Here is a 16,035-nt window from a genome sequence, read left to right as displayed (position 1 = left end):
AAAAATACTTCAGTTCAGGCTATAAGGATTTAATTAACTTCAGGAGGAGCCTCCATACGAATACTTAATTTTACAGTTTCTATTCTGCAGAAAAAGCATGACATCAAATCAAAATATTGAATAGAACTGTAGTCTGTATATTTGTTCTATCTTCTCCACATTCACCTTCTTGGTGGTTAAAAGTAAAATTCACCGCATGCAAAAGTTCTGTAGAAATAGGATCAGGATCAAGTGAATATGTGTAAGGAATAAAGACATGAATGCCTCTCAGAGCATACCATTTTGGTCTTCACTAATAGTATACAATTTTTCAGCACCGTTTAAGTCATTCTAAGATGGATGGAGAATCCATTCTACTGTTCTTCCTGGTAGCAATAAAAATTACCTTTTGGGTGGTCACTTGCCCACTGTGTTGAGAAGAACAATAACCTTTGTGGGGAGGGCAGTGCATTTTAAACAGGGAATTGAAGAACACTGATAGTTTACGTTGTAACAAAATTCTCTTTAAGGGAGTACAAAAAGTTAGTGTCACTTTACTGTATATATTTTCATTGTCTTTTGAAGTTAAGAAAATCCGTTTGAGACAAATTCAGACTTGTTTTTAAGTGAAGGCTGCTAAGCTGTTCAGATGCTAGTAGCTAGTTAATACTTATTAGAACAAGAAATTGGCTTAAATCTATAGTTGGACAAAGAGCATGGAAAAACAATATATTTCACTCAATCCAGCCATGTTTAATTGTGCACAATTAAATCCAAACATTGCAGACTTGGATGTTGTGATGATGTGACTTGATAACGTTTGCATGATCACAACATCACCCAGAAGAGTCAGCACAGGGGCCAGAAGAAGATAAGCCGCACTGGGGTCCCAGCCATCAGAGCTCTATAAGGACTTTCTCAGTGCAAGCCCTTCCCCATCATTTGTGCTTCTTTGCCTGAGCACAAGCTATGCTGGGTTGATATTTGATGTCAGCTAAACTCTGAGCACAAACTCCTTTGGGTTCATCTTAAACGCTGAGACTTCCCTTGTCACAAGATACAGTGGAACTACCTTAGACTTCCATGCTGTTGTTACAGTGTATAATTTAAATAGCCTAATGACTTGTCTGAAGTGTCTGTGACTTTAAAAGGTTGTGGTTTTCTAGCCAAATGGAAACCACAGTTTAGTTTCGTTTTTGTCTATATAAAATCTATTACTTTGCGTTAATGTAGTATTTTATATAAATTCCTGGCTTTTTATATTTTGAAAAATTAAGAGCAACACTGAGGGAATGTTCTGTCATCAAAATAAGCAGCACAGGCGCTGTGCAGTTATGTATATTGACCTTTGAACACACAACTAGATAAATGCACTCTGTGCATACTTATATTGAGAGGGAAAACACACAGGCAGTGACTGCCATTTTCATTCATTTGTAACTTTGTAATATCTTAGTGATTAGGAATTTTTATAGTTCAAATTTGAATTAAAAAATGAAAACACTTGAATTATCCATGACCAGCAGTGTCTAAAAAATATATTAATACATGTATACCACCTTTATTTTTTTCGTGCTCAGGTAACTCAAAAGGAGTCTCACATAATTTTACTAAAATTCAAAAACAAACAGCTCACCTTCTCCCCAATCCATTCTGGGCCATGAACAAGTATGAGAAACTTCAGGCCAAAGGAATAATTTTGGAAGGAACTATAAACCTCTGAAAATGCATTTATAATTAAAGTGACTCTTCCAGCACAATTATAACATCAGTGCTGTTATGGTACTTGGATGACATTTGTGTCATCATGTTAATGTTATTTCCCATACCAAGCAAGACACATCTGGGAAGAAAAAATTTGCAGTTGTTACTGCTGAAATAATTACAATTTATAATCAGTGAAATGTGCGCATATTTTGTAAGAATCAGGAAGAAAAGGATAATACCCATGAAATGGTAAACTGATTACATACAGGGTTCCATATTCTATGTTTACATCTGGAGGGCGATTGTATGTCCGGTCTGAGGTAGATCTAGATGTTGGACAGTTTTTTGATTCTGTGGATTGCTGATCCAATCTAGTCATTTAAGGTTGAGGGTGAGCCATGTCATATAAAACTTCTGATGTTCTCTGAGATAGTAAGTAAGTGCAACAAAATTGAACTAATTAATTCAGTTTTCTGGGCGTCAAACAAGTTTTGCTTTAGATAAGTTTTGCTGATTTAGGATATGTCTTTTTTTCTTAATTATTTATTTGTTTATTTTACTGTAGATGAAAACAGGTTGATAATATCAATTTTACTTCCACCGATGCGGGGATGAGGGTTCGGGGTGATGTATTTCAATAACTTTTCCTCCTCTACCTGTCACTTACGTAAAACAATTTTGAGCCAGGACTAAGAAATACTATACAATAGGGCAGGGGTTGGCAACCTTTCAGAAGTGGTGTGCCAAGTCTTCATTTATTCACTCTAATTTAAGGTTTCGCGTGCCAGTGATATGTTAATGTTTCTAGAAGGTCTCTTTCCATAAGTCTTTAATATATAACTAAAATATTGTTGTATGTAAAGTAAATAAGGTTTTTAAAATGTCTACGAAGCTTCATTTAAAATTAAATTAAAATGCAGAGCCCCCACACCGGTGGCCAGGACCCGGGCAGTGTGAGTGCCACTGAAAATCAGCTTGCATGCTGCCTTCGGCACACATGCCATTGGTTGCCTACCCCTGCAATAGGGCATTCCAACAAACAGCAAAATAAGGCTCCCTTAGGTCAGTAACATTTTGGTCATCAGTCCTTCAACTGATTCCATGTTGAGGAATATTCGCTGATTTCACTAGGGCTCTGTGCAGGTGTATGGATCTTACTGTGTGGAGTCAGCTGCAGAATCAGAGCCTTTTACATAGTTGTTCTGGACATATTTTGTTTGCAGTTGCAAGGAAGTAACACAGTCAGTGGTTCATATGCTGTAGTTGTGTGGTTCTGTTGCAAGTCGATATCTTATGAATGGTAGGCCAGTCAGCCTCTAATTTCTGTACTAACAGCTCTGTTCTAAGAATGTAGCATATGATATCTATCAGTCATATTATTTAATATGCTCATTTAAAACTTTGGAAATAAGCTGCTTAAGAGGGTTTCTATATTGACTGCTGGATCTGGATTTAGTGATAAGGTCTCACTTTCAGGTGCATGCAAAATAGTTTTGTTTTTATATTGCGTTGCTGCAGCTTATTGTAGGACCTGAGAATATTTTTGAAGAAACGGTAACTGAAATTTGTAATCCTTTTATGGAACCAGATTTTGAAAAAATACTTTTTTTTTTTTTTTAATTTTTTTGGGTGGGGGGGAAGCTGAACCTGAGTCGTACAAGGGGCATATCTAGGAGCTCTCTGGCTTTATCCCAGTCTTGCAAAAGAAGGGTAATAACTGGATTGTTCTTAACACTATTGGGTAACTCTGGTTTTAAACTGAATTTTTAGCCTCCAATCTATCATGAGAAAGTATGTCTTGTTCAGTCATTTATTATGTTAATACCTGTTTAGGCTAGAAATTGAAGTGTTCCTGTTCCGTTACCATATTACCCAGCCAGGGACTTCAAGACAAGTGGGTGGTACCCCAGATGGGACAAAGTGAGCCCTAACTTTCTCCCTGGTCCTCTTTCATTTGTGATGGTAACGACATGGGTGGGTCATCAATGAACCTGCATTCAGATCCCTGTGTTCTAAAAGTGAGATCCTATGCTACATGAGCTAAAGGAGCAGTTCTCTTAGTTTCAAGGCAATGGCATACACAGACCTTTCTGTGGTCTAACCACTTGTGGGTACAATGAGCCACACTGTATTAATGTGGCTTACACATAGGTACTGAGTTTCCAGGTTGGAAAGTTGAGACTCCCTACTTGGACTATCATAATTTATTAGGCTTCTTGTTTTTTCTCACAAAAATGGTTTAATAGGAAGAACTAGGAAGGTTTTTTTTTTATATAACTGCACAGGAAGGACTTGAAAGGAGTAAAGTAGTCTCCGTTAGTAGTATGTTCATTTTAATTAAATGAATGTTGCCCAATAGTATAATGAATGTTAACATGAGAATCTAATTTAGGCATTTAAAATCAAGCTTATTTGGAAATTGGATTGAATATTCCATAGTGAGAAACCAAATAGAAAGACCCAAAAAACTTTCACTGAATTCATAATGATGTTGACTTCCCCCACTTTTTTTTAAATGCAGTCTATGATGATTTCTCCAGCCATAACATCATTGTGTTCAAGTCCTGTGTTTGTACACTAATTTTTTTCTAATTATCTATTGATTATCAATTACAATTAAGCAAAATTGAAGTAGGACACACTTCATCTGAAATAAAAGTGTATACTGTAGAAGACTGCACTGTTTTACCTGAACCAGTCTCTAAACTGTTTTAGATAAATCAGTGCTTACACTGTGTGTAAACCACCCATGGAAAAGCAAAACTAGCAATTGTTAACCACACACAAACAAACATTCCAGTGTGCAACTTCAAAGCTGTTGAACAGGAACCTTGTTTTAAAGTATTTAACCACTCGATTAAAAATTTGTGTTTTTTAAGTGTATGATTTGAATTGCATAAATTGAGATCCTATGATTCTTTAGCTGGTTATTGGAACAGGGCCTATCTCTTTCTGTGTGTTTGTACAGCACCTAGCACAATGGGGTTCTGATCCTAATTGAGTCCTCTAATTATTACTCCAATACGTCTAATAATAACTTTTCCCTTGAAGCCATGTCCTGAGTTTTAGAATATATTTTGTGTTTTGCCATTTTGAGGTTTTGTTGTTCTTGCTGAAAACAAAATAAGTGCTAATTCTGGAGATGCTATTCTCATGATTATAGTTAAGGGCTATTAGTGTTTCTGTTGTAGATTATTTTCACTGACATAACTTAGCAGTTAAAATTAGCTCTATATGAAACTTGGAAGAGAAGGTTTGGTTTTTTTTCCTTTGAAATGTTCCATGTTGGTAAAAGGGGGAAGAGAGCAGGATGAATCAAGAATTGTTTTGCCTGTGGGTAAATTAGGAGAACTATAAAAGGCAGTAAAGACAATGGTGTTGGGCTCACCCAAATCCATGTTTCCATATATGCATCTTACTCAATGCAAAACTCATGCATGTGGAGCAGCCACTGCTAACCTACTTAGCTTTTGGGTAACTGTTGAAAATATAATTATATACTTCAACAGTGTTTGAAATCACTGACACTTTTAAACTACAATACTGCACAATGTGCAGTTTTAAAGCCTTCATAATTAACTAAAAATGATCCAAAAGTAATCAGACCAATTGCTTAGGAATAACTTTTTAATTGAAGAGCTGTAGAGTCAATGATATACTAGCAATGGTATATTAGTAAATTTCGCTTTTAAACATCAACTGGCTTTCCCCATCCCCTATTTTCCTGTTTTATATGTGAATATTATCACTATCTAACAGCATTATGTAACCTATATCCACTATTTTAAAATATGAATTTTATCTTGCTCACCTGTCCTTTTGAATTTGTGAGTTGTTAGTCGGTGAGACCAGAGTATCTGTGAATTATTCCAGTGAAAAGTCAAACTAGAAGTCCATTCACTGTCTGGTTTGCACTTCAACAAATATAAGGCTTGCCTTTTCTTCTCTACCCCTCTCACCTCTGAAATGTGATGCTGGGAGTTGGCAGCTGCAAAAGAAGGATAACACTATTTTGATGCCTCAGGCCTAGTCTACGCAACAGTGTTAGATCGACATAAGGTAGCGTACGTTGACCTAACTCTGTAAGCGTATACACTAAAATGTAGCTCTCACCAATGTAACTTGCTCACTACACCGACTTAATAACTCCACTTCCGCAAGAGGCATAGCGCTTAAGTTGATGTAGTTAGGTTGACACAGTCTCAGTGTACTCTGCGTTGCTTACATCAACTGTTGCTGCCTTTCAGAAACTGTTGCACAGTGCATCATGCTGGCAGTTAAATCAGTGCAAGCATTCCTGGTGAGGACGTGCCCAGCCAACACAAGGAGCATTGTGTGGACATGTAAAACTAATTCAATTATTGTGATGGCTGTGCATCAGCGTAACTTAGGTCAACTTAATTTTGTAGTGTAGACTTCCTTTCGAGTGTATCAACCAGTACTGTCACCTGTTCAGCTGAAACGGTGTTAGCACAGGTGGGAGTCTTAGCATAGAAAAGGCCTCAATGGCCAGATCATTTTTTAACCACAGTGTTGATTAAACATGCTTTCAGTGGATTTAATTAAGTGGTGATAAAATCAGATCTGACTGCAGGAGCCTTGTTCATGCTTTGGCCTCTGTTACCACTGATGTTGGCTGGGAATTGTTTTATAAACTTTCCAAATTTAGAGATGGTCTAAAAGGGTTAGAGAGAGACAGACAGACAAAAAGCTGTTGGATACTTTCAAGTGGACCCGTAAGATGGACTTGCATTGTACTTAGTGCAAGTGTAAATGCGTTTTATTGCTTTCTTTGTAGATATGAATCTTATCGTGACTATCTGCAGCTACAATTGTACACGTATGTGCTCTAATTGTATAGATGGTGGGTCTGCCTGTTGCTACTGGAGAGATTTTGCCTTTTTTTAAAAAAATTATATAAACAAAAGCCCTATTAAAATCATAAAGAGAAATCTATGCACGTTTAATCATAAATTAAAATACTGTGTAGTTCAGGATAGAGACCTACATATCAGATAATGCTGATATGTGCCCTGGTCACAGTTAGTATTAAACTGTCTTCTGTTGACTGCTTTACTATTTAAAATAAAAATTATACTGGCAGAATATAGAAGTGATCTAAAGTCTATGCTTGCATGAACTTTTTTCTGATCTCAAATGGAAAATCTGGAAAAGGCCTGAATCCTTTTAAATGGTTTATAAATTTGAAAAGATCTGAGACTCTTTTATGCAATAGGTAACTAATTTAGGTGCTAAAAACTACATTATGTATCAAATATTAGTGCCGATTCAGTGAGTGGAGGGGAAAGATTAACAGTATTTGCCATTTTATTCTGTCCCACCCCGTAAATACTGTAATTCAGAATTGCATGAAAGCTGTAGAACTTCTGGTCTTGTGCTGGTGTGTCCTCTTGCTGTTTAATGATATATTTTAAAAAAACCAAACTGAAGGCTTTCTAAGGAAGTTTTGTTTGCTTTACAGCAGTAGCTCAGGTGTTGTGTGTTCTGGAAGATTCTGTGGCCAAGTGTGCATTATGGAATTTTAGTAAAGATTTCTGGACAAAGGAAATCTTTATTAAAGAGTAGGGCTGTCGATTAATCACAGTTAACTCGTGTGATTAACTCAAAAATATTAACAGCGGTTAAAAAAACACACGAATAATTGCACTGTTAAACAATAGAATACCAATTGAAATTTATTAAATATTTTTGGATGTTTTTGTATATTTTCAAATATTGGTTTCTGTTACAACACAATACAAAATATTCACTTTATATTATTAATTATAAATATTTGCATTATAAAAATAAGCAAAAGAAATAGTATTTTTCAGTTCACTTCATACAAATACTGTAGTGCAATCTCTTTATTGTGAAAGTATAACTTACAAATGTAGATTTTTTTTTTGGTTACATAACTGCAGTCAAAAACAAAACAGTGTAAAACTTTAGAGCCTACAAGTCCACTCGGTCCTTCTTCTTATTCAGCCAATTGCTAAGACAAACAAGTTTGTTTACATTTACAGAAGATAATGCTTGACTGCTTCTTATTTACAATGTCACCTGAAAGTGAGAATAGGCATTTGCGTGGCACTTTTGTAGCTGGTGTTGAAGGTATTTACATGCCAGATATGCTAAACTTTCATATTCCCCTTCATGCTTTGGCTACCGTTCCAGAGGACATGCTTCCATGCTGATGATGCTCATTAAAAAAAAAATGTGTTAATTAAATTTGAGACTTAACTCTTTGGGGGAGAATTTTATGTCTCCTGTTCTGTTTTACCTGCATTCTGCTATATATTTCATGTTATAGCAATCTCGGATGATAACCAAGCACATGTTCGTTTTAAGAACACTTTCATAGCAGATTTGACAAAATGCAGCAGTGTGAGATTTCTAAGGATAGATACAGCACTCTACCCAAGGTTTAAGAATCTGAAGTGCCTTCCAAAATCTGAGAGAGATGAGGCATGGAGAATGCTTTCAGAATTCTTAAAAGAGCAACACTCCAATGTAGAAACTACAGAATCTGAACCACCAAAAAAGAAAATCAATCTTCTACTGGAAGCATCAGACTCAGATGATGAAAATGAACATGCGTCGGTCAGCTCTGCTTTGGATCATTATCGAGCAGAACCTGTCATCAGCATGGACACGTGTCTTCTAGAATGGTGGTTGAAGCATGAAGGGACATATGAATCTTTAGCTCATCTGGCACATAAATATCTTGCGATGCCCGTTGCAACAATGCCGTGCGAACACCTGTTCTCACTTTCAGGTGACATAAACAAGATGTGGGCAGCATTCTCTCCTGCAAGTTGTAACCATACTTGTTTGTCTGAGCGATTGGCTGAAGTAGGACTGAGTGGACTCGTAGGTTTTAAAGGTTTACATTGTTTTATTTTTTAAGGCAGTTATGTTTTGTACGTAATTCTACATTTGTAAGTTCAACTTTCATTATAAAGAGATTACACTACAGTACTTGTATTAAGTGAATTGAAATATACTATTTCTTTTGTTTTTTACAGTGCAAATACTTGTAATAAAAAGTAAGTATAAACTAAGCACTGTACGCTTTATATTCTGTTTTGTAATTCATTATATTTGAAAATGTAGAAAACATCCAAAAATATTTAAATAAATGGTATTCTGTTATTGTTTAACGGTGCGATTAATCATGATTCGTTTTTTTAATCGCTTGACAGCCCTATTAAAGAGTCGTCATTCGCCACACCTTTGATTAAGGTCTTGTGAGCATATACTACACACACAGTCATAGAATTTACGGTGAGAATGGACCACCAGATCATCATTATGTGCTCTGTGATCTGCAGAATGTTGTCCAGCAACAGCAGGAATGACTAGACTTGACGTTCATGGTATTTCTAAGGCCTTTTCTACACTGGAGATTTATCCCAATTCCAGCCATCAGTGAATAGCCCTCTGTGTAACTGTACTGATATGAGCCCCTAGTTAGATAGGGCAAGCCAAGCAGTGATTTGCACCATTAGAGATTACTGTGATTAAAACCAGGGTATACTGCTGCAGTGCAAATCACAGCTTTCCATTTCTATACTAGACTGGGGTTGCACAAGTGTTGCTACATTGGTGGCCAGAATTCCTAATGCAGAAAAGGCCTAAGATTTAAAACAAACGAACAAAAATCAGAAACACCTAAAAAGGCAGGGGCAGGAATTTATTTATGAATCATAAAAAACAAAGGAGGGCGCAAGCCAGACTCTTTAAAAAAACTTTTGCAGCTCACCTGTAAATCTTTCTGCATTTAAGAAACTGAAAGAGAGATTCCCTCTCATGAGGGTTTATTCCAAGGGTGTGTATCTGGAATTTGACATGTTTAAACCAGTATTAATGGCCGGCCTCCAATGAAACTACACCGAGGCATACCCAAGTGTAGGCAAGGAAAGCCATGATTTGTGCCAATGAAACTTGCCCCAGACAGTATTGACCATTGATTGCTGGTTATGGACAAATTCCCAGTATAGACATTTCACTTTCTGAGGCATTTAAGCCCCAATCTAGCAAAGGTCTTAACTACATGTGTAAATTTAAGAAGGTGAGCAGTGGTATCATGGATTTTTAAAGAGAAAAGCCTATATCTAAGATCAGTAATGCCCGGGTCTTGCAGACATACGTGTGAATATAGTCCCTTTGACATCATTGGGACTACTGGCATGCATAAGGTTACTCACATGTGCAAAAGTTGGCGGAACTGGGGCCTCAGACAGCAACCTAGAGCCTAGCCCCTGGTTTTTATGCTTCATGGGTCAAACTTAGAATGGTGACCTAGTCTCCTATTGCCCGTTAGGAAATTGACATAAGTAACACTGAGAGGGATGGATAGATTGTTTTTATTTATTTTTTTTAATTACTTGGAAGCCTAAGTCACTCAGGGTACATTTTTAGAAGCAACTATGTACCTAAAAACCCAGAAAAGAGGAGAGACTATCCCAATCTCCAGTCCTCATCTGTAACATCTTTTGGTTGAGTGGGTGTTCTAAAACAGCACCGTAGTATCTGAATGACCTCTCAAAATTTAGCTCATGCTGATTAGAGATTGAAAGGACTATTATTTAAATTTTCCCCAAGACTTTATAAAAAATGGAACAAAATTGTTAAATATTCTCAATATGTGGGCCCCAAACCTGAGAGGTCTGGAAATTAAAATAAATACGTAAATAAATAAATAGAATTAGAGAAAGCTATCAGACAATGTAATTTACAGGGTGAAAAATTAGTGGAGCCTATTACTCTCTAGGATTCCTGCCACCCCCGTCCTTAGTTATTTTTTCATATCTGCGACATTATGTGGATTTTTCCCTCAGCAATAAATAGGAAATTATTGTATTTGTTCATGCAGCTCTTGAGCTTGAAGCCATTAGATGCCACTTAGTGCTATTCTCTTATCCAGCCTTCACTCCCTATGTTTTTAGTCTAATTATACTCTGAATATTTATTACTGAATAGGCAAGGAAATCAGTATCTTTTTTGCATAGAGTATTAGTGAAAAAACATCCTCCATGAAATTCCTTGTTCCCAAAAAAACACCTGTGTAATCTTTTCATAAACTTGGAGAGTATAAGTAGTCATGTTACACGTTAGATAGTGTTGGCTTTAATTCAGTCCAGGCCAACAGATAGTTTTCAGTTAAACCATCTATATTTTGTGTTCTGGTTAGTTATTCTGAAAGGGAACGATAATTACTGTCCTACTTAAATACTTACCAAGTTAAATTTCCTATTTTTGAACCCTGCTGTTCTCATGAAAAGACTTAGTGTAGTAAATTGACTGTTATACATTCTCACTGGGTAGCACAGCTAACAGTAAACCTGGCTTCAAAGATTTACCACGTCCCATACTTACTTGAATCATCCATGCATTAGTGAGAACTTTTTAGACTGGTAGCTCTTATTACCTCTTGTACAGCTACAGTAGGGGTTGTCAGTATTTCCATTGTGAACGTATCTTTGTGCACTGTAATACATTGGAACCATGACATAAGAACCCGAACTCTGAATTTTCTTGCTATTTTAAATTTGTCAACTGTGACTCTGTTAACGTGGTTTGTACTTAAGGAATCATTATATATAATTTCTGCACAGAACCTCCCTCAATGAGCCTCTGTGTATCCAGCTCCCTCTCCCCCCGCCAGAATCCTTAATGAGTTGCCTGCACCCAGATTGCCCCCCACAAAACCCTCTCACTCCACACTTGGATCCTCGCATACGAAGCCCTTCCATACTTGGATCCTGCTGAGCTGAGTCTGCCTGCCCACACCTGCTGTACCTGGCATGGAGGGGCAGGGCCCTGGGGTGTTTCAGGGGCAGGCTTTGCCCTTGCACTTTCTTAGGGTTGGATGCAGCCTCACTGCAGAGTCTGTGTCCGGGGTGGGGTGTGTGTGGGGGTGTTATATGGTGGTCTTCCATCTTCATGCAACCGGTGGCTTGTGCTCCCCACTACTATACTGGAGCCTTCACATTTATTTATCAACAAAATTTGCAGAATTTTAAAATATTGTGTGCAGAATTTTTATTTGCTTAGCGCAGAATTCTCTCAGGAGTAGTGTGGCTGTAAAAACATAATTGTGTGTAAATGTCGATATGTTTCATGTCAGTTTTCTTCTGGGACTGCAAGTGTCACAATTCATGCAATCCTAGGATATTGAAGTGTGTGTGGTCCAATCAAATATCACTAATTCTTTAATTTTAAAATAGCTGACTGATCTGAAAATATTACTTACATTACAAAACATTTTTATTGAAACTTTCCCTTTCTCTAGAAAAACTTCAGTGGTAAGCAATGTCAAAGGATATGGAAGTCGGTGGAAAAACGTTATTTAAAATCTACATGAAGACTTTTAAAAAGTCATAGTGAGCCTGACCAGAACACCATTAGCTCCCTAACTAAAGTGCTCCATTTGGAACTGATCAGGGTGTTGTGGTTGAATGCCAGTTTAAATTTACTGTACTTTGATGTGAGAGTGAGTCAGATAACATATGAGTTCAGCTGGTCAAGATGTGGGCTAAATTAATCTTTACCAAAAATAACAAAAGGATTTATGTCTTCCTGGGAAGAATTCAGATTTTACATATAACCAAAAATGGGTAACAGCAATCCTTACTTGGGAAAACATCAATGTTTCTTGGGTTAAACTTTCCACTGCCAGCAGCAGGTTGAAGTCAGCAGAATGCCCAGCCCTCTGGAACATCTCTCTCCAGCAATCCACCAGAGTCTGAGTTTAATGAGCTTCAGAAACAGTGCATGATTAGCTCTTCGATCAAGCCTTTGAAAAATCCTAGTTAGGGCATTGGGATTTGTGTGTGTGTGTCTGAGCTAAGGGTTTCATTCCTAGCCTTTTAATCTGAAAGCTTTGTGTTTCACTGTTTTACAATTGTTCTTATGGGTGTAAGACACGTGCATGCTTGGCTGTAGAAATCCAAGTAAATGTCTGAATTAAAAAAGTAAAAGCAGTGTAGTGATGTTAAAGAGGAAGACAGGACTTGTAATCATTTCTGTTCCAGCATCTCTCAAGATTTTCTCCTATAATCTGTCTTTCCCTTTTGGGGGCCCTGCTGGCGTTTTTTAAAGCAGGTTGACTTCTCTAGCACAGGTGTAAACTGTCATAGTTTGAACAAATGAGCTTTTGAAAATTGCACTCATAATTCCTTCACTTGTGCACTTAGGTGTTAGAGCCTTAAAGTGTGTGTGTGTCACACATGTGAAGGCCAAGGTTTTATGTGAACCTCACAAAGGAATAATTCTACAAAAACAGGGAGAAATTATGCAAAATCTAAAACATGTAATTCAGTTAGTCACAATGTACTAGGCTACAGGTGCGCAAACTTTGTGGCCTGAGGGCCACATCGGGTTTCTGAAATTCTATGGAGGGCCAGTTAGGGGAGGCTGTACCTCCCCAAACAGCCAGGCATGGCCGGGCCCCTGACGCCCCCCCTGCACTTCTGCCCCATCCAACCCCTCCCTGTTTCCCTGATGGCCCCCCACCCTGGGACTCCTGCCTCATCCACATACTCCTGTCCCCTGACCGGCCCCAGAACCCCCACCCCAGGCTGCCCCCTGCTGCCCCATCCAACCCCTTCTCTCATTCCTGACTGCCCCCACCCTGGGACCCCTACCCCATCCAACCACCCCTTCTCCCTGACTGCCCCCAGAACACCTGCCCCTGACTGCCCCCCGCTGCCCCATCCAACCCCCCTCCTTCCTGACTGCCCCCCAGGATTCCTGCACCCATTCAGCCTCCCCCGTTCCCTGCCCTCTGACTGCCCTAAACAATATCCACACCCCTGCCCCCTTACCACCCCGAACTCCCCTACCCTCAATCCAACGCTCCCTGCCCCCTTACCGCGCTGCCTGGAGCACCAGGTCAGGCCGCGGCTCGGCAGCTGCACTGCCCAACTGCCCAGAGCATTGCACCAGCAGCATGGCATGCTGAGGTTGTGGGGACCGGGGAACAGCAGGGGGAAGGGCTGGGACCTAGCCGGCCAGGCAGGAGGGTCCTGCAGACCAGATGTGGCTTGCAGGCCATAGTTTGCCTACCTCTGTACTAGGCTAATAGTTGGGTAGATGAGATGTTTTTTAAAAATTGCTTTCCTCCTCATGGTCCTTCCTGGAATCACTATATGATTGAACCTTCCAGGAAATTGTAAACTCTGATGTTAGTTATCGTGAATAATGACTAGTTTCTTTTGTTACACTAAGATTACATTTTCCTCTCTTGTAATTTATGAAAGGATAGAACCTATGTTAAATTAGAATCCTACAGACTGGGATTTCTTGTTAATTCAAAATGTGGCAGTTGAATTTCAGGGAATGCATTTGTTAATATGAGTACTTTTTGTTGTAACCTATTTAAACACGCATGTTTTTCGCCTTTCATTTACTTAAGCCCTACTGCTAATGTGACCATTTTCCATATCTGCTTCTCATTTTTTAGAAAATGTGAGAGACTAATTGACTTGCTTTAGGTGGCAAGTTCATCACATTACACTACCAACAATAGGTGTTTCTCTACATTGTAGCACAAATGTGCGTATTGTTGTGGACAGCAACTGAAGTAGTTTAAATGTTCTGTTTTTCATATGATTTATGTTTGTTTTTCTAGCTCTTGAGTCATAGTGAAAATATGTTCCTTATGCTAAGTGCAGATTAAAGGGTACATATTATGCTGTAAAGTTGTTTTTTGATGATGTAGCCTACTTTTTTTTCACAATGAGTAATTTTTCATCAAAATATAGTCTTCAGGTCTTGATGGCAAGCTCCCAGATTGCAAAGCCAACTGAGTCATTTTCTTACATAGTTTTTTGTCCTGAGAGGTGAAGTTGGTTTCTTAACTGTTGCAGTAATATTTAAGATATATGACACAACATAAAAGTGATTGTCCTTTCCTTGACATAGTAACCCGGGTTTGCTCTTAAAATTAACAAAAGAAGAGTTTGTAAACTTGTTTAAAATGAACTGTTGCATAAGCATAACACTTTAAAAAAAGAATCATGTATCACTGTGTGGATTATGAAGGCTAATTTAGATTTACAAATAACTGACTAAAAAATTCCTCCACCAAATTGTTACTTGTAATATACAGTATACTGAAAAATGTAGAACTGTTTTAGAATAGAATAGTAATGCTCTTGATAGGTCTTAACTCAATTTGAAACACTATTCACTTAGTGGAGGAAAATGGAATGTTCCAGAGTTACATCAGCTTTATTTTTATTTTTTTCCAGGTCGCTCCAAGATCTGAGACCCCTATAAACAGTGTCAGTAACAGTTTGGAAAATGCACTACATACGTCAGCACATTCCATTGAGGAGTCGTTACCCAAGAGATCTTCAGGAAAACACTCCAAAGGTGGGTCCCAACTTGTTTTGCATAATTCACATCATATATCTCTGATTGCTTTAAGGAAGTATTTTATAATCCTGACCCAAAATTGTAACTGTGTTTCTTTGCTAACTTGTTGAATTTAGCAAGGATAGCACACTGAATGTAGAATGGTCATTGGAGAAAGTCATCATAGTTAAATTTATATAGTAAGAGTCACATTCTGCTGGGCAGTTAGCAAGAATGTTGCTTACAACTTAACCCCCTTTTAACTCTTTGGTCAAATGATGTCTTCCCGAAAACAAAATGTCTTCTGATTTGGTTACGTGGTTGGTAGTCCATATATCTTGTCTTTGTATAAGTAGTTAACTGACATATTTTAGTATAACAAAATGTTTGCTACGGTCAGTGTTGCTGTTCTTAGAGACAAGACAATGGGTAGAAGAGCAGCTGTGTTTTTTGGTGTTCTGCTCTCAGTATGGAGGGTAGGAGAATCAGTCGACCCTTAGCACCCTCCTTCCCCCAGCTATACAACCCCTATTGTTCTGCTCATTTGCTAACTCTGAAAACAGAATGTTCATCCAAAATCACTAGGAGTTCAATTTAATGCTGCATTGCCAGTAGGTAATAATAAGTGTACAGAGCTTTCAGTGTCCAATATCTGTGTGTAAGTGTACCTTTCATGTTGATATCGGTTATTTAAAAAAATGTTTGAGAATGTTGGTGGTGGATGGGGAGCTAGCAGAGATTGTGCTCACACTTTTGACATTTGTACTTGTAACAAACTGATACATCATCATGGGTGTAGTCACCCTCATGGGGCGGGGGGCTGTGGTAAACGTCTGTCCCAGATCTGGACTTTAGCGTACAAAATCTGAGCATTTACTGTGAACCTTCCCCAAGCTTATACCCAGCTTGGGTCTATCTCGCTGCCACCAACTAGGACTATTGGGGTTCCTAGTTACCCCCGAGTCACCCCAACCTTTCCCTGGG

The 16,035-nt window shown here is 38.3% G+C and overlaps 1 protein-coding gene across 2 annotated transcripts in view; it reads left to right on the top strand.

Moving 5' to 3' along the window:
* The window catches only part of ZCCHC14 (zinc finger CCHC-type containing 14), an 89,489-nt gene that overhangs the window by 2,148 nt on the left and 71,306 nt on the right, over positions 1–16,035 (top strand). For both annotated transcript variants that reach the window (XM_032793759.2, XM_032793757.2), the window contains one exon: positions 14,946–15,069. In XM_032793759.2, the coding sequence (XP_032649650.1) occupies positions 14,946–15,069 (124 nt within the window). The remainder of the gene's footprint in view (positions 1–14,945; positions 15,070–16,035) is intronic.

This window comes from Chelonoidis abingdonii, chromosome 19 (assembly GCF_003597395.2).
Source record: "Chelonoidis abingdonii isolate Lonesome George chromosome 19, CheloAbing_2.0, whole genome shotgun sequence".
NCBI lineage: Eukaryota > Metazoa > Chordata > Testudines > Testudinidae > Chelonoidis > Chelonoidis abingdonii.
Note: the sequence above shows the minus strand (reverse complement) of the source record. Positions and strands in the feature narration are given on the sequence as shown.